The sequence below is a fragment of the Musa acuminata genome, chromosome BXJ3-3 (genome assembly GCF_036884655.1).
Source record: "Musa acuminata AAA Group cultivar baxijiao chromosome BXJ3-3, Cavendish_Baxijiao_AAA, whole genome shotgun sequence".
Lineage (NCBI taxonomy): Eukaryota > Viridiplantae > Streptophyta > Magnoliopsida > Zingiberales > Musaceae > Musa > Musa acuminata.
Genome location: NC_088351.1, coordinates 12016479 through 12030512, shown reverse-complemented (window position 1 = coordinate 12030512; position 14034 = coordinate 12016479). Strand labels below are relative to the sequence as shown.

At 38.4% G+C, this 14034-nt stretch overlaps 2 protein-coding genes across 2 annotated transcripts; one reads left to right on the top strand and one right to left on the bottom strand.

Moving 5' to 3' along the window:
* The first annotated feature begins 267 nt into the window (after positions 1 to 267).
* LOC135632496 (nuclear transcription factor Y subunit C-3-like) lies at positions 268 to 585 on the top strand. Its single transcript, XM_065141102.1, has one exon. It carries the CDS (start codon positions 268 to 270, stop codon positions 583 to 585), a length of 318 nt encoding a protein of 105 aa, XP_064997174.1.
* Positions 586 to 4011: 3426 nt separating this feature from the next.
* On the bottom strand, positions 4012 to 14034 carry LOC103977314 (uncharacterized). Its single transcript, XM_009392805.3, has 11 exons — positions 13828 to 14034; positions 13526 to 13750; positions 13342 to 13440; positions 12905 to 12993; positions 12134 to 12250; positions 10708 to 10828; positions 9538 to 9622; positions 9283 to 9392; positions 6843 to 6994; positions 6007 to 6103; positions 4012 to 4535 (listed from the first exon to the last, which is right to left on the bottom strand). Exons 1-11 carry the CDS (start codon positions 13906 to 13908, stop codon positions 4230 to 4232), a joined length of 1482 nt encoding a protein of 493 aa, XP_009391080.2. The 5' UTR covers positions 13909 to 14034; the 3' UTR covers positions 4012 to 4229.

Here is a 14034-nt window from a genome sequence, read left to right as displayed (position 1 = left end):
TCTATAGAAGGGTATAAGGGCAAATTCGTCATTCAAAAGTTTCATTGCTATAGAATTTGCATTCCTAAACGATATTTTCATTTATATTTTATGTTGTTTTAATTTAATATAATTTAGCTTATTTTTTCATCATCGGTCCGCGTGCCGGCCGTCAACAAAGGCCGGCAACCAAACTCCAGTGGAAAGTATTTAAGAATCTTTTACGTACCTGCTTCGTGCTCTGTGGCAGATCGAACCAAGCATCTGTTCCAGTTACATCGAAGCAGCATGAGACAGGCCGGAGCGTACTCCTCCATGCTCGTTGGCGGCGTATCAGGGAGAACCGGCCCCCACTCGCTGCCATTGGCCCGGATAAAGAGGATCATGAAGCAGTCGAGCGACGACGTGAGGATGATTTCAGCCGAGGCGCCCGTCGTGTTCTCCAAGGCCTGCGAGCTCCTCATCGGGGTGCTCGTGCGACGAGCTTGGGCGGCCGCCCTTCGCCGCAAAAGGCGGACCCTCCTAAAGGAGGACGTGGCGGCCGCCGTCACGAACACTGATGTCTTCGACTTCCTCGTCCAGGTGGTGCAACAACAGCCCAAGTAGCAGCCGGATGGCGTGCATGCTGCAGCTGCAAAAGGATGCCGATCTCTCGGCACTTGCTTGTGTTTAGTTCTACCGTATCAATGTAAAAGCTCTGGATGATTTCTACCAAAAGAATGCATCTATGATTACTGTCAGATGAAAGAACACGTATAAAGAGACCTGACATTCTCCGGCAAACAAGGTGACCTACGGTGCAACAGCGATTGGTAGCATCGGGATGCATTTTATCAAACAACAGGAAGAAGAAGGTTGTTTGGATATTATTGTAAAGTCAATGAAGATCTCTTCAGACATATCTATCTATCAACATCTATTAAACATGGAAAGCAGGTAATTTTTTTTAATTAAAAAAATATTTTTATTATATTAAATGGTGTACGCTCATAATTGGACCCCAAACTGATATCTTTTATTTTGTGCAACATGAATTAATCAATCTGGATGTCTCGTTAGAAACGAAAACAAATAATCGAAGCACAAATCCTTGTACCATGTACAAAAAAAATTGATAAAATATTAACAAAGAATAGAAAGAAGCCAAAACTTTGCTGAAGATCTCCTTAATTAGTTCCTTTGGACAAATATCCCATCACCCACCCCTTGAAGCATCCAAACTGAAAGAAATCACAGATGCCCTACTTGGTTGCTCACATCAACTTTAAATATGGACGACCACCACCATAAGTAAGAATAAGAATGAAGACTCCAATTACTCAACTAAAAACAAATGCTATGTGACAATCTATACACGTCTAGCATGAATTACTACCTCAAATTCAAATGCAACTTGCATGCAGCACCTACTGTTCCTTGTATGGGCAATTAATTCCAAGGTGGCTTCAACTTTCTTCTCCGGATTAGTCAATTCAGTAACAGCAGCGATTTCAACTTAACTTTTGCTTACCAGAGCGACTTGCAAATTCTGCCGAAGGTCAGACTGATTCCCATTATAAAGCATCAATTCTTTCTGTAGTCTAATTTGGACCCATTATTGAGCATCAACTCGCATATCCGAAGGTCAGATTAAGTGTTTTGGACATTCCATTTATTCTCTGTTGAAACGTTGGATTATAGATATGATTGGATTCTGATAATGATTATTGGTCAATAAAAAAAAAATTCTAAAGTATGATTTATCAGGAGATAACTTTGATGGGAGAAACTCTCCTAATAACTTATCTTAGATCCTTTGCTCTCGTCTATAAATAGACAAAAACTCTAAGGGCTAATTAAGATTTTTTCTCTCAATCTCCACCAGATCTAAGTATTTGATTTCAATCCTGGCATAAAGGTTATTTCCGTATTTAATATAGCATATTACATATTTTTATGCTTATAATTGGTATCAGAGCCTAGGTTCTAGAGATCAAATATATTAGATATATTATTTTATTTATGATGCATGATTGATCCCTTTTCTCCAATGATCGACCTTGCTGCGAATCTATTGATGGTAAATTTGCATTGGGCAACATGCGTGTCGCAGCGCGGGCATCACAGTGCCCATGTGACAGCCGACCGCACACGGCCAGAACCCGTCCATGCAACGATCGACCACACGCAAGCAGACAGCCCAGGCGACGACCGCGCGTGGGTAGGCCGTGCATAGGCAGCGGCCGCACGCTGGCAGCAGCCACGCACGGGCAGGAACCACCGACCACTCGTGGACAGAGGCAGCCCCCGCGGCGGCAACGGCCGCGCGTGGGCAGGTACCGTCGCAATGGCCACACGCTAGCAATAGCCGCGGCCAGCGCGCTGTCCGCAAGCAGGAAAGGTCATAGCGGCCGCGCACGAGCAACGGCGCAAGCTGGAACCACCGCAACGACTAGGGTTTTACAAAATCATAGTTCTGCCCTTTAAAATTTTCGTAATTCTAGTTTATGTTCTGTCAATATATTTATAGTTTTATTCTCGAGTCTAATTTCTTCGAAATTATAGTTTTACTCTTCATAAATTACATATTTCTGATTTATATCCTATCAAATATTTACATTTATCATTATGAAATTGAGAAATTTGGTATATATTCTTAATTATAAAAAATTAATAAATATGATTTATTATAATTATGATTAGATTTAATCATGATTATATTTTTAATTATTTGATTGGATTTAATTTTGATTAAAATATATAAATTATGGTTTACTTTATAGTTTTCTCATATGAATTATTAATTATACAAAATCTAATTATTATTGTTGGATATTCATTTAGTTATTCACGTATATATATTTGAAATTATGAAATAATGATATCATGGTAATCATATGAGTTTTCTTTTACTGATTAATGTTCAATAATTATTATGATTATTATTTTATTATTAAATTATTTAGTATTAATGTTCAATAATTAACACGTGCAAGGGAATATAGTCTCAACCGTACGAGACAATATGATCCGGTATCAGTCCAAGTCAGGACTTGTATACAGACCGGGTATTTTCACCCGAGTAAGTTCAATACCGGGTAAACTACCTCATACCTTTACCACACTGGGCGTATTTGCCCATTAAGGTAGCTAGTACCAATCTGTATATAAAGCTGAGTCTTGATTTTACCATACTGGGCATATTGCCCGGTAGTGTAACTAGTACCAATCTGTATACAAAGTTGACTCTTGCTTTTTATATACGCTCCTTGTTCACATCGTCGCCCCTCGTCCCTGTTACCTCCTAGGCTAGCAACCTAGCCTCCCTCCGCCAAAGCATCCAGGTCATCTCCATAAAAGTTTTCGTCCCACTTTTAGTGAAAGGAGAGGGGGCAAAGGAAGATTAGAAGAGATGATGGTGAGGGCATGGCAACCAAGTGAAAAGGATGAGGAGGCAACCAAGGTTCATATTGTATCAAGCTTTTCTCGGTATGATATGGTACAAGCGTATCAAGCGATACACTAAGGTGTATCACTCGATATATATATATATAATAAAAAAAATGAGACATATTATCACGAACAGTCATCGCGCACCCGCAACTCGAGAGTCTAAGCTTTCATAACGATTAAATAAATAGTAGCTAATAAGTTGTTCTTGGATTAGGAACTTGATGGCGATTAGATGCTAACACCTTGTGTATGCAACACCATGTAAAACTCCAGATCATGTTTCTACAATGACGCATAAGACAGATATTTGTAGGATTTATTCAGATCAAAGATGCCAAACAAAATTGTTTTCACGCACTATGTCTCTGTGTTTGCTTGGTTGGTAAATACGCTTGCAGCTGAGATTGATCTGGTTAGATCCTTTAGCCTTCACAATCTTGCAAGAAAAATTGCAAGAAAAAAATAAAAGTACTGTCATGCACCCTGTGCAATTGCTGAGAAATTTGATGTGGCTGAAAATATTCCTATATCTTTTCATACTCATAGAATCCCCTCAGTTTAGTTCAATTCAGGGGTTTAGATAAGTCTCCATCATAAATATGCGATAAAACACTATTTAATTAGGATGAGGAACACAGGGCATGACATATTATTTCCGATAAGGACAAAACTAAATCATAATTTTACAAAATAAAAGTGCAAAATGAAATGTTCTTTTTCATGAAACGTTTATCACGAGTTAGCATACTTCACTTGACCAAGCTGCAAATGATATACTCATCCTTTAAATATATTCTTTTTTTCTTGCATAATTATGGTCAATAAGCAGTTTTTGTCGGTCCAAAGGCAACAACTGCCCATCCAAACAGGAGCGCTGATAGGAGGACGAGAATAGCAGTTAAAAAGTTGAGATTGTTCCTCTCCAATTTCCCAGCGTCGGCTTCTCTTTGGATCGAGTTTTTGTTCGTCTTGGAATCATTGACAAGATTAGATGTACATTTATGAACTACATCCCAGAATGATCTTGTGGCCGCTGAGATCGGTGCCATCTCCGGATCTACCACTGAAGTGGTTTCTATTGGACCATCCATGGACATCATTTCTTGGCAGTGATCTTTCACGTCCTGGAACACAATGGGACAGAGATAAGTAATGTTTACAAACACCACAGTTGCAACAAGATTTAGAAGTGAACAAACAAAACTAGAAAGCAGGATTGCATGCATCAGCAAGTTGTTTATTTCCCTCACTTAAAGATCAAAGAAGTGACCACCATGAATGTCGACCAGAAAAAAAGGATTTTGACAAGAAAATGGGTTTATGAGTGCATGCCATAACTTGGGAGAAAGAAAAAACACCTCACAATCATATGTGGAATCCATCTGTTACTGATCAGCCTTTTCAACAGAGTTGATCTAGCACACAAAATACAGGTGATTGATGATTGTAGGCAGGCGCAAAAGGCCCATGTATCCAACAATTTCTGTTTGAGAGGCACATCCATTAGGAGCATCCTAACAATTTGTCTAACATCTGTCATTCAATCCACACAGTGAAACAAGATACCCATTCCTCATCTTCCAAAGCAAATTCAAATGCCAATGCTCCCAACCTTCAAGTGTTTAATATCAGAATAGTCTCTAGCAAAATGGAAAAGAAAGACAAATTTGTGCCATGGTTTTTGCTTAATATAAAATGGTTTAATTCCAACTAGAGAGGAACTATCAGGTCTATCCACATCTTTAATCGGTTAAGGGCAATGCTTGATGAAAAAGAAAACAGAGATGATTATATGTGAGAGGCTGAACCAATGATTTAAAAAGGCGCTCGAGCGCTCGCCTAGGCGCTCGGGTGATGCGAGGCGAGGCCCGAGCACCTCGCTTCACTTCCAGGTGGCGCGCTTCAAAGAGGCGCCGCCTGGGCACTTGCCCGAGCCCAGGCGCTGGGTGCTTCAGGCGAGCGCCTGGGTTAAACCAGGCGACCGAACCATGATTTTAGGTCTGGTTCGGTCTCCGGTGGTTAGTTGGTTCAATCGAACCAACTAAAACCGATATCAGCTGTTGCTACCCAACCCTAACCCTGCTCGTTGTCGCTGCCGCTCCCGCTACTCGCCGCTCCTGCTCCCGCTGCCACTGCTCGCCGCTGCTGCCACTATCGTCGCTCCCGCTGCCTTCTTACACTCCCGCTCCCGCTGCCGCTGCCACTTTTCTCAATCAGCACCCCCTTACACTCCTCTTCCTTCTTCTCCTTCTGTATACTGTTAACAGTATACAATATACTAATAATAGTATTTGTATTTATCAAATTAATAATATATTATTTTTAATTTTAATATTGTTAATTTTCTTAATTTAAAAATATATTTTTATTTAAAATTTTAAATAATTATATTTATTAATTATATTATATATTTTTATATTTTAGTGCCTCACTTCGCTCGGGCGAGTGCCTAGCGCCTTGGGCGTTTTTGGACCTTAACGCCTTTTGATGCCTAGCGCTTTTTAAATCACTAGGTTGAACAATGAACTATTTGCATTACTAGAGTAGCAAAGATAATTAAGCACTTGTACAAAATTAAATGTTTATTAGCAATACCTCAAAAGTCTCCAATGCTTGTAGGTAGTCACAGATGAATATGCCAGAATACCATGGAACAAGAATTCTTCTAGGGAAGAACAAGGTACACTGTTTTCTGCTTACAAATCATTAAAACATGTCAATGTAGTAAGATTTTACATCGAATGTAATATGAGATACGGAGTGAATCACATAAATACAAAATGAAAGATTACTAGTATAGTACATCTATAGTTTGTCATTTTGAGGTGCATATATACATATTTACAATATTTTTATGTTGTAACAAATAACAATATACCTTTTATATGAATACGTGTAGCTATACATAGTATCTTATAAGGTGTTCAAGGAATGATGAAAATTACATGGGTATATATGCAAATAAGAAAATTCAAAGGATTCTGCAAGCTTAAACATCTGCAATGATCACACTTTTAATTTATTGCTCACCCATGCTCAGACATGTCACTGGAATCAAAGATGCCCATGAAAGCATTTTTAACAGCTGGTGAAACCATAACAAATTTGGCCATCCTAAGCCAAGGTTGAGGTGAACAAGTGATATGAAACAATGACGTCACTAGGATGTTCTAGTACAATACTGAGAAAAGTCAGGCCAGAAGCTAGGTTTACGGTTTCCAGTATAGATACTGCTCAAGAAGACAATTACTTGGAAGGAAAATCAAGAACATCAAGAAGATCATATATCTCAAACAGAAGAAGACCAATTTCATAACGAGAGAATTTAATAGGATTCAAATATAAAACTGATTTGTCTGGTACATTAGAATATACAAAAAAAGCCTACCATCTTTAGCTGTAACTACACATTACTAAGAAGAAAAGACAACCTTACTTCCCGCAAGGCAAGTTTATGGATGGATTTCTCAGCTAATGAATCTCCTCCTGACTCCCCACCACCATCCAAGGACAAAGCCACTTCCTCCTCTGCCTCATCAGTAATGATATCCAGTCTGCTCCTTAGACTGGAAACTATGTCACTCTGAATTTACAAAAGAAAGCTACATAAGTTTCTTCAAGACAACAGCAAGCACTAGAGAAAATATATGTCAAATAAGTACAACAATTTTAGTTTGAAAATGGAGACTCTGATTATAACAAGCAGTGAATGACAATAAGACATCCCATGAAGAGCAAACACAGTATACATTGGGGCTTTAGGCAATGAAATCAAGGACTATTAGCATGGTTATCAAACTCTCGAGTGAATTTTGTATAAACAAAGACACTGTGTAATTGAGATAGAAGTTTTGAGTTATGAATTTCATAGTTTCAGTTTCTTTTTTTTTACTTGTGGATGAAAACATAGTTGGTGGATGAAGACATAGTCGCATGTACCATCGACATCGAGTATCAATCAACAGAATCAATATATTCTTAATATGTCAAAGAACATGTAAAAATACATTAATCAAAAAGTGAAACTAAATCATATTCATCATCCAATTTCAAGTACCATTACATGTCAGAAACACACTCAGACAAAAGGATTCCTGCTCATCAACCAAAAAAACAGTACTCTTTTCAAGTTTAGTTGAAGGGCATGACAAAAACGCATTCCTGCTCATAAGGAACCATCTGATCTTGATCCTACAGGTTTCAAAGCATCCTTGTCAATTATCAAGTCACTCAATGATTGGCAAGCCATGACAATTATCAAGAATAACTACACTATACATTGATCATCCCTGTAGCAACATGGCATGATCAAAGACATCATGCTCCCAAAAGCAGAGTTACTAACTGGTCTTATTTCCACGTCACTCCTACCTAGATTACTTGAATGCAGAAATACAAACATCACAAATGTTTGGACCTTCCACAGACAAACAATTTAAAGCTTTAGCAAATACATGAACACAAGATGTCCTCCTTGTCTGGTGGAGTCCAAAAAGACAAATCAACCCAACTTGCCGCCTCAAAATGGCATTGGAAAGAGCTTGAACGATCAAGTTCTGCTAGTGCTCGATATGAAGATAAGAATCTTGCAATTTATTTGAAATTTATGCATTGATTGTCACTGTCAGAGATCATGACAGATGTTCTGTGGCCATGGACCAAGTGGAGTGAGGGGAGAGAAGAGGGAGAAGGGACGGTAAGGCAGCAGCAGTAGTGAGAAGACTTTTATTTGAGGAATATAATATATGGTTACCGAGTCGATTCAGAAAATTCAAGTCGACTCATACAAGTCACTGTGTTAACTGATAATGACTTGCAAGTTGAACTGAACCCATGTGAATCCTGTCTGGAGACTTAAGTTGATTCATCCTATTTGATCTGAGCCAAAAAATTGCAAGATCCTACAGCCAAATCATGATTTAGCTACCATAATTATTAGTCTCAACTCTCAATAACAGAAAATGACAATCATTGAAATTACTGAAATAGTTACTTTACAAAAATGTTAATTTATATTACGATAACCAATGAACAGATGCATTTGGATTTTGCAATACGCCACATATGCATTCAACATTATCTATTAGTACCTACAAAAAGCCAGCATCTCTTCATTCATCTCTCCACCACTCTCTTCCTTCTCTTGCTGTCTTGCTCAATATACATACTGACAATTATCTAACAGAGAGACTAGTTTTTTGTTAAATTTGGGTAAAAGCAATATCCTTAAAGCCGTGGGGTGCTAAAAGGCACCAGGATCCAAAAAACCCGAGGCACTAGGCGCTCACTAAAGCGACTCAAAAGGTGCTAGGCATCTCGCTTCAAAAGCATACTGAATTCACTATATTTCTATACGAGACTAAAAGAGAAATCAAGATGCAACAAATAGGACTTATTCTCCGACAATAATCTTCATATTCTTTCCTCTATCCATCACTGGATAAAAGTTAAAACATCATAAGACAACACCTAACTAGGCTACAACTAATCTTTTGTAACCAATAAGTTTAAATTACTAAGCAAACTACAAAATTATAAGATCCACATCAAGGATCAAGTCTAGATAAGGCAACCCTATGTAATGGTAGGCTAGTTTACAATCACATAATATGCAGGCAAGACATCCCAAAAACATTAGAATTAATGAATATTTTAATTGCTCTTAAGAAACAAAAATATTATATGCATTTTGTCCTTTATCATAATTAGCATATTTAATAACCATGAATATAATACAACATGTATGAACCATTAAAATTAACAAATATGTCTTCTGTACCCATTTTAAATCAGTACAAAGGTTGATAAATATTTTTTGAAAAGATTCTCAAGGTAGATATAAGTTTAACAAGGGATATCTAATATTAGTACCTTTAAGTCAGATATAGCTTGCAAAATAGGTTCTCTTGGACCCATATATGCATAAGCACATATAGCTCCGCTGAAGACAACAAGGCCAACTACCTCTTCGGAGCTGCATGCTTTAAATGAAACTCCATAATATTAGCCTTTTCCAAATCATATAGAACAACTTGAATGCTAAAAGACAAAAGCTTGTTGGTAGTGTTTTTGGCTACTGCAAGGAGAGGGGGAAAGGAAAGGTTTATAGAAGAATTAACAACAAACCTTCAGTAGATATATGTTTGTTGAAAGGAACTAGGAACTGGACATCATGTGGACTCTCCGAAGATGTATGCACATTTTCAGTCACCTGGGCAACATAAAATAAGCAGCAGTTCTATATATAAGTGGAAAAAAATTTCATGAACAATAGCATGCTCAACACAACCACAATAAATTATCTCATTGCTTGGAAGATGATCCTATACATAATAATGGTTATACACTTATACTGACAAAGGTGGTGCTAACCTAGAATATGATATTATATGCATTTAGATATCCAAATTTTAAACTACTTTTGAATCAAGCTTTAACTAGTCTTATAAAATCACAACAACAAATAAGCAAGTTTTAGATCAGAAGACTACACAAAAGATTATGATCGAGAGAACCACATCCAACCACCATCACCAGCCTAGCTCTTATATATAGGACTGGCTGCAGACCAGAAACAATCTTGATAATAATCAAAAGATCATTTTTCATAACCAGTGACAGTTCGAGAACTGTTCTGTCCAGCCCAACTGCGTTCATGGATACCAAAATTAAAAAACCACATTACAGCATCGAAATATCCACCAGTACTTGATTAATTTTGATGTTTAGATTATACATCATATAATATAGAAGTAAAGCATCGTTATCTCCTCAGACCCGCACTGACAGGAGCCTCATGCACTAGATTTACCCTTTTTGATACACCGAGAAATAATATGTTGATGACCTTAACATTCAAACACAATATGACCTTTTTATAATGAACTGTTGCAATTCTCTTAGCTTTTCTTTGTACTTCCATCCGAACTTGACCTTATCAAATTCCTTTAAGAAATTGACAAAAAAATTTAAGACAAGCAAAGTGTTCCACTATCAGTTTTGTCGATAGATGCTAACACTTGCTTTTTTTCCTTCTTGTTCCTCCACACAAGAATATTTAGGTATTCATGTCCTTTTAGTCATGCTCAATTAGGCAAGAAAAAACAAAGTAAGTAATTGAGTGCACGAAAATAATTTAAGCAAGAAAATTAGGAGGCAAAAAAAGGTAAACAAATAGGACTCCCTACTCCCCTTAAATTCTGCAGTAAACCCCAATAGTAATTCCCAGCATACCATTCATCTTTACAAGCATATAGCAGAAAATTACAAAATGCATAATCATAAAAGCAGAATTACCAAATGTCCGTTTATCAAAGCTTTTGCACTTTGCAAATCTTTGGCAAGATTAGCAATTCCTCTGCAAATAAGATCCTTGAAAGTAATTATGCCTAAAATTCCAGATTGAGGAATAGGTAATCTGCGGAAAAAAAAAGTTATGCCATATATTAGTCAAATACAAATCAGTATAACAATAACAAAAACTTGTGGCAACTGTTTGACCTTAAATTTTCATTACTCTTTTCTAATTATGAATTCTTTCCATAGTACTGACCAAGGTTCGTAATTTCATACCGTTCCGACGTTTCGAATTTTGTTCGATATGGTATGGTACGAGCGTATCGAGCAGTACGCAGGTGTACCACTTAGTACGTGTGTGTGTGTGTGTGTGTGTGTGTGTGTATATATATATATATATATATATATATATAAAGGAGCCATATGCTGCCTCGACGACGTCACCTCCCTTTCTTCTCCTCGTCGTATTTAGACGAGAAGATCGCGGTCTTCTCCTTATCTGTGGTGTTCAAAGAAGACGTCGAAAGTCGCAGACGTCTCCAGCCTTTGACAAAGAATGCGGTAAAGGTCGTAGGCATCTTCGGCCTTCAGCGAAGAAATCAAGCCGCCACCTCTCCGTTACCTCCTGGATTGAGATCGTCGAGGGAGGGCGGCGCTGAATCGGAAAGCATTGAGGTTCTCCTGATTCTCCCTCTTCTTCGAGCGCCTTCTCCCTCTTCTCCCTCGACGCTTCTTCTTCCCTCGTCGCAGCCAAGTTGATACCGCCTGATAGCAGGCGACGACGGTCGAAATCGACCGTTACCGACCTGTTTTGAGTAGTAACGGTCGAGTTCACCCGATACAATCTCGTATCGTCCAATACGGGGCTAGATCAACGATACCGCCCGGTACGAGCGATATCATTCGGTATTGTAATCCTTGGTACTAACACTATCTTGGTAAGGAACGGCAGAAACCTCCCTCTTTCCACCACTTAGCGACTAAGAACAGCCAATAGAATCAATACATGGAGGATTTGAGTACCAAGTTCCTTCTAAATGTTTCCTAGATAGAGCAATTTCAAACAACAACAAATGGAATGATAGAAAAGCCAAGGTGGAGGCAAGAAAAAAAATTGGTTTGCTATTGTTTCTTTAGTGACTCAAATTAAGAATGTAACACCAATCCTACAAGGGGGCATCATCTTTCGATGGCTATACCTGCATCTAGGCTTAAGAAGCATCTGAGGTTTTGTTAAAAAATATGATATAAACTCAGTTAATCTGCAACTATGGCAAACAAATTGCTTCTCTTAATATAATGCATCAGCAATTTTTTTATGAGAATGCTTCAACCAATAAGAAAAACTCTGAATTAGCACAATAAGCACAAGCTTTCTGTAAAAGGTAAGAAGGCATTTCATAGTTTTATTGCAATCAAGCAGTACCTTATCTCAAAATTATATGTGCATCTAAAAGCTTGAAGAGAAGCTAGCAGTTTGCCCATCTTGAAGTCACATGGCTGCAAACCACCTGATGCTAGAGTGCAGACTCGACAAGACCACCTACTCGAATGTAGACATTGAAAAAAGAAATTATTGATGAAACAAATCGAGATATAAAATTAATGCTTTATACACTTAAAATGCCAAAAGGATGCATTATATGGCAATGCTTAGTAGAAGGCATACCTGTGGCATTTGACTTGGAACACGCAACAATCCTCAGATTAGTCACAAGAGTTATGGCATCTTATTATTTATAATTCACCATACAACCATTACATATTAATCCGTCATCTATGCCTCTTTTGTCTTTCTCAGGAATAGATTTAGATGTATTCTTATGCTTTTCTCTCCCTTCTTTTAACTATCATAAAGGCTATTTTAATATCTGATAGAATGGTAGCCATTCCTGTGTTTATTCTTCTATAGGCATGTCATAAACCTCATCCTCTGAGACATGCTTATTGCTGTGGTTTTATCAGTGAACAAGTGTAAGAATAAACACTTCAAGATGAGACAACTTAAGGTTAAATGCATCAAACAATAACAGCGGTGAAAAAAGAAGAAAAACCATTGACAGGTTTAACAATGCAGAAAAACAATACATAAACATGACAAAAGGACAAAAGGACAAATTACCACAATTAGTTCAATACCGAGATTCAAACGCTTCACAGTATATTCAACAGAAAAAAGAGAAACTATGTGAAACACCTTCTTGGGCTGTAGGATACATGAATAAGCAATCTCTCCTCAAACTCATTATCAGCAAAAGGAGCTGCTTGTGCAACCCCCTTAATGGCCTGCAGAAAAATCATGATGAATTACAAGATTAACAAGAAATGCAGAAACAAGTTTGACACATCCCAGAAATTTAGAAAAGAAAACTAGGTAGCCGATATACATGTAAGAGAGCGTACTACAACTTGAGATTAATGGTCGCTACTGCTACGAAACAAATGTTGGTTGTTAAGTGTACAAGAAGTATAGCTAAATACTAAAAGCTTCCGCGCAGCAATACAACAAAACTAGTATCATTCTCCAATTTCTCTAATTAAATCAAAAGATGAAAGGCGGAAAAGGCAAAATTTCTTCGTTCCAGTGGTAGTTTGCTATATATAAAGCAGAAATTGGGGAAAAAAAAAATACACCTGAGAGAGCACAGCAGGTGAAGTGGCCTTAAACGTGGCCTCAGAAGCCCACAAATATATCCCAACAACATTCATACCACCCAGCAGCATTCTTGACACCTAAAAGCAGAGATAAAGAAAGCCACTGAAGTAACAAAACATGATCCGATCTCTTCGCATACATCGAAAAAGATTCCATCTTTACCTGCCGAGCGTGCTCGGCAACCCAATCGTTATCAACAACAAGAGACGCGGGCAACTCCGCCGAGGGCTTGCCGCTCTTCGATCCCTTCTTCTTATCATCCTTGCCGGCAGCCTCAGATTTAAGGGAGCAGGCGGGGCCTCCCCCGTCGGTCGGTGGCGTGGGGATCAAATCGTACACGAACCCTCGATCGGAACTGCGGTTCAGCTGTCCGATGACAAGCCCAACCTGCAGAAAACCGACCAGAACCCGTAAGATCGGGATAAGAGAAGAAAAGCTGCAGAGATTGAGAGAAAGAGTGATACTTGGGCGGGGATGCCGTGTTGGAAGAGGCGATCCTCCGCCGACTTCGACTGGTTGTCGTCGGCGATTACGGTTTTCACCATGGCGGCCAGCAAATCGAAGATCTCTCGAGTTGCGGGATGCTCGTCACTGTTACTACAGACGAACTCGCCTCTATTTTTCTCGCGGTTTGGCCCGTTTTCGGGCTGCTCCCAAACCCTATTGTATTG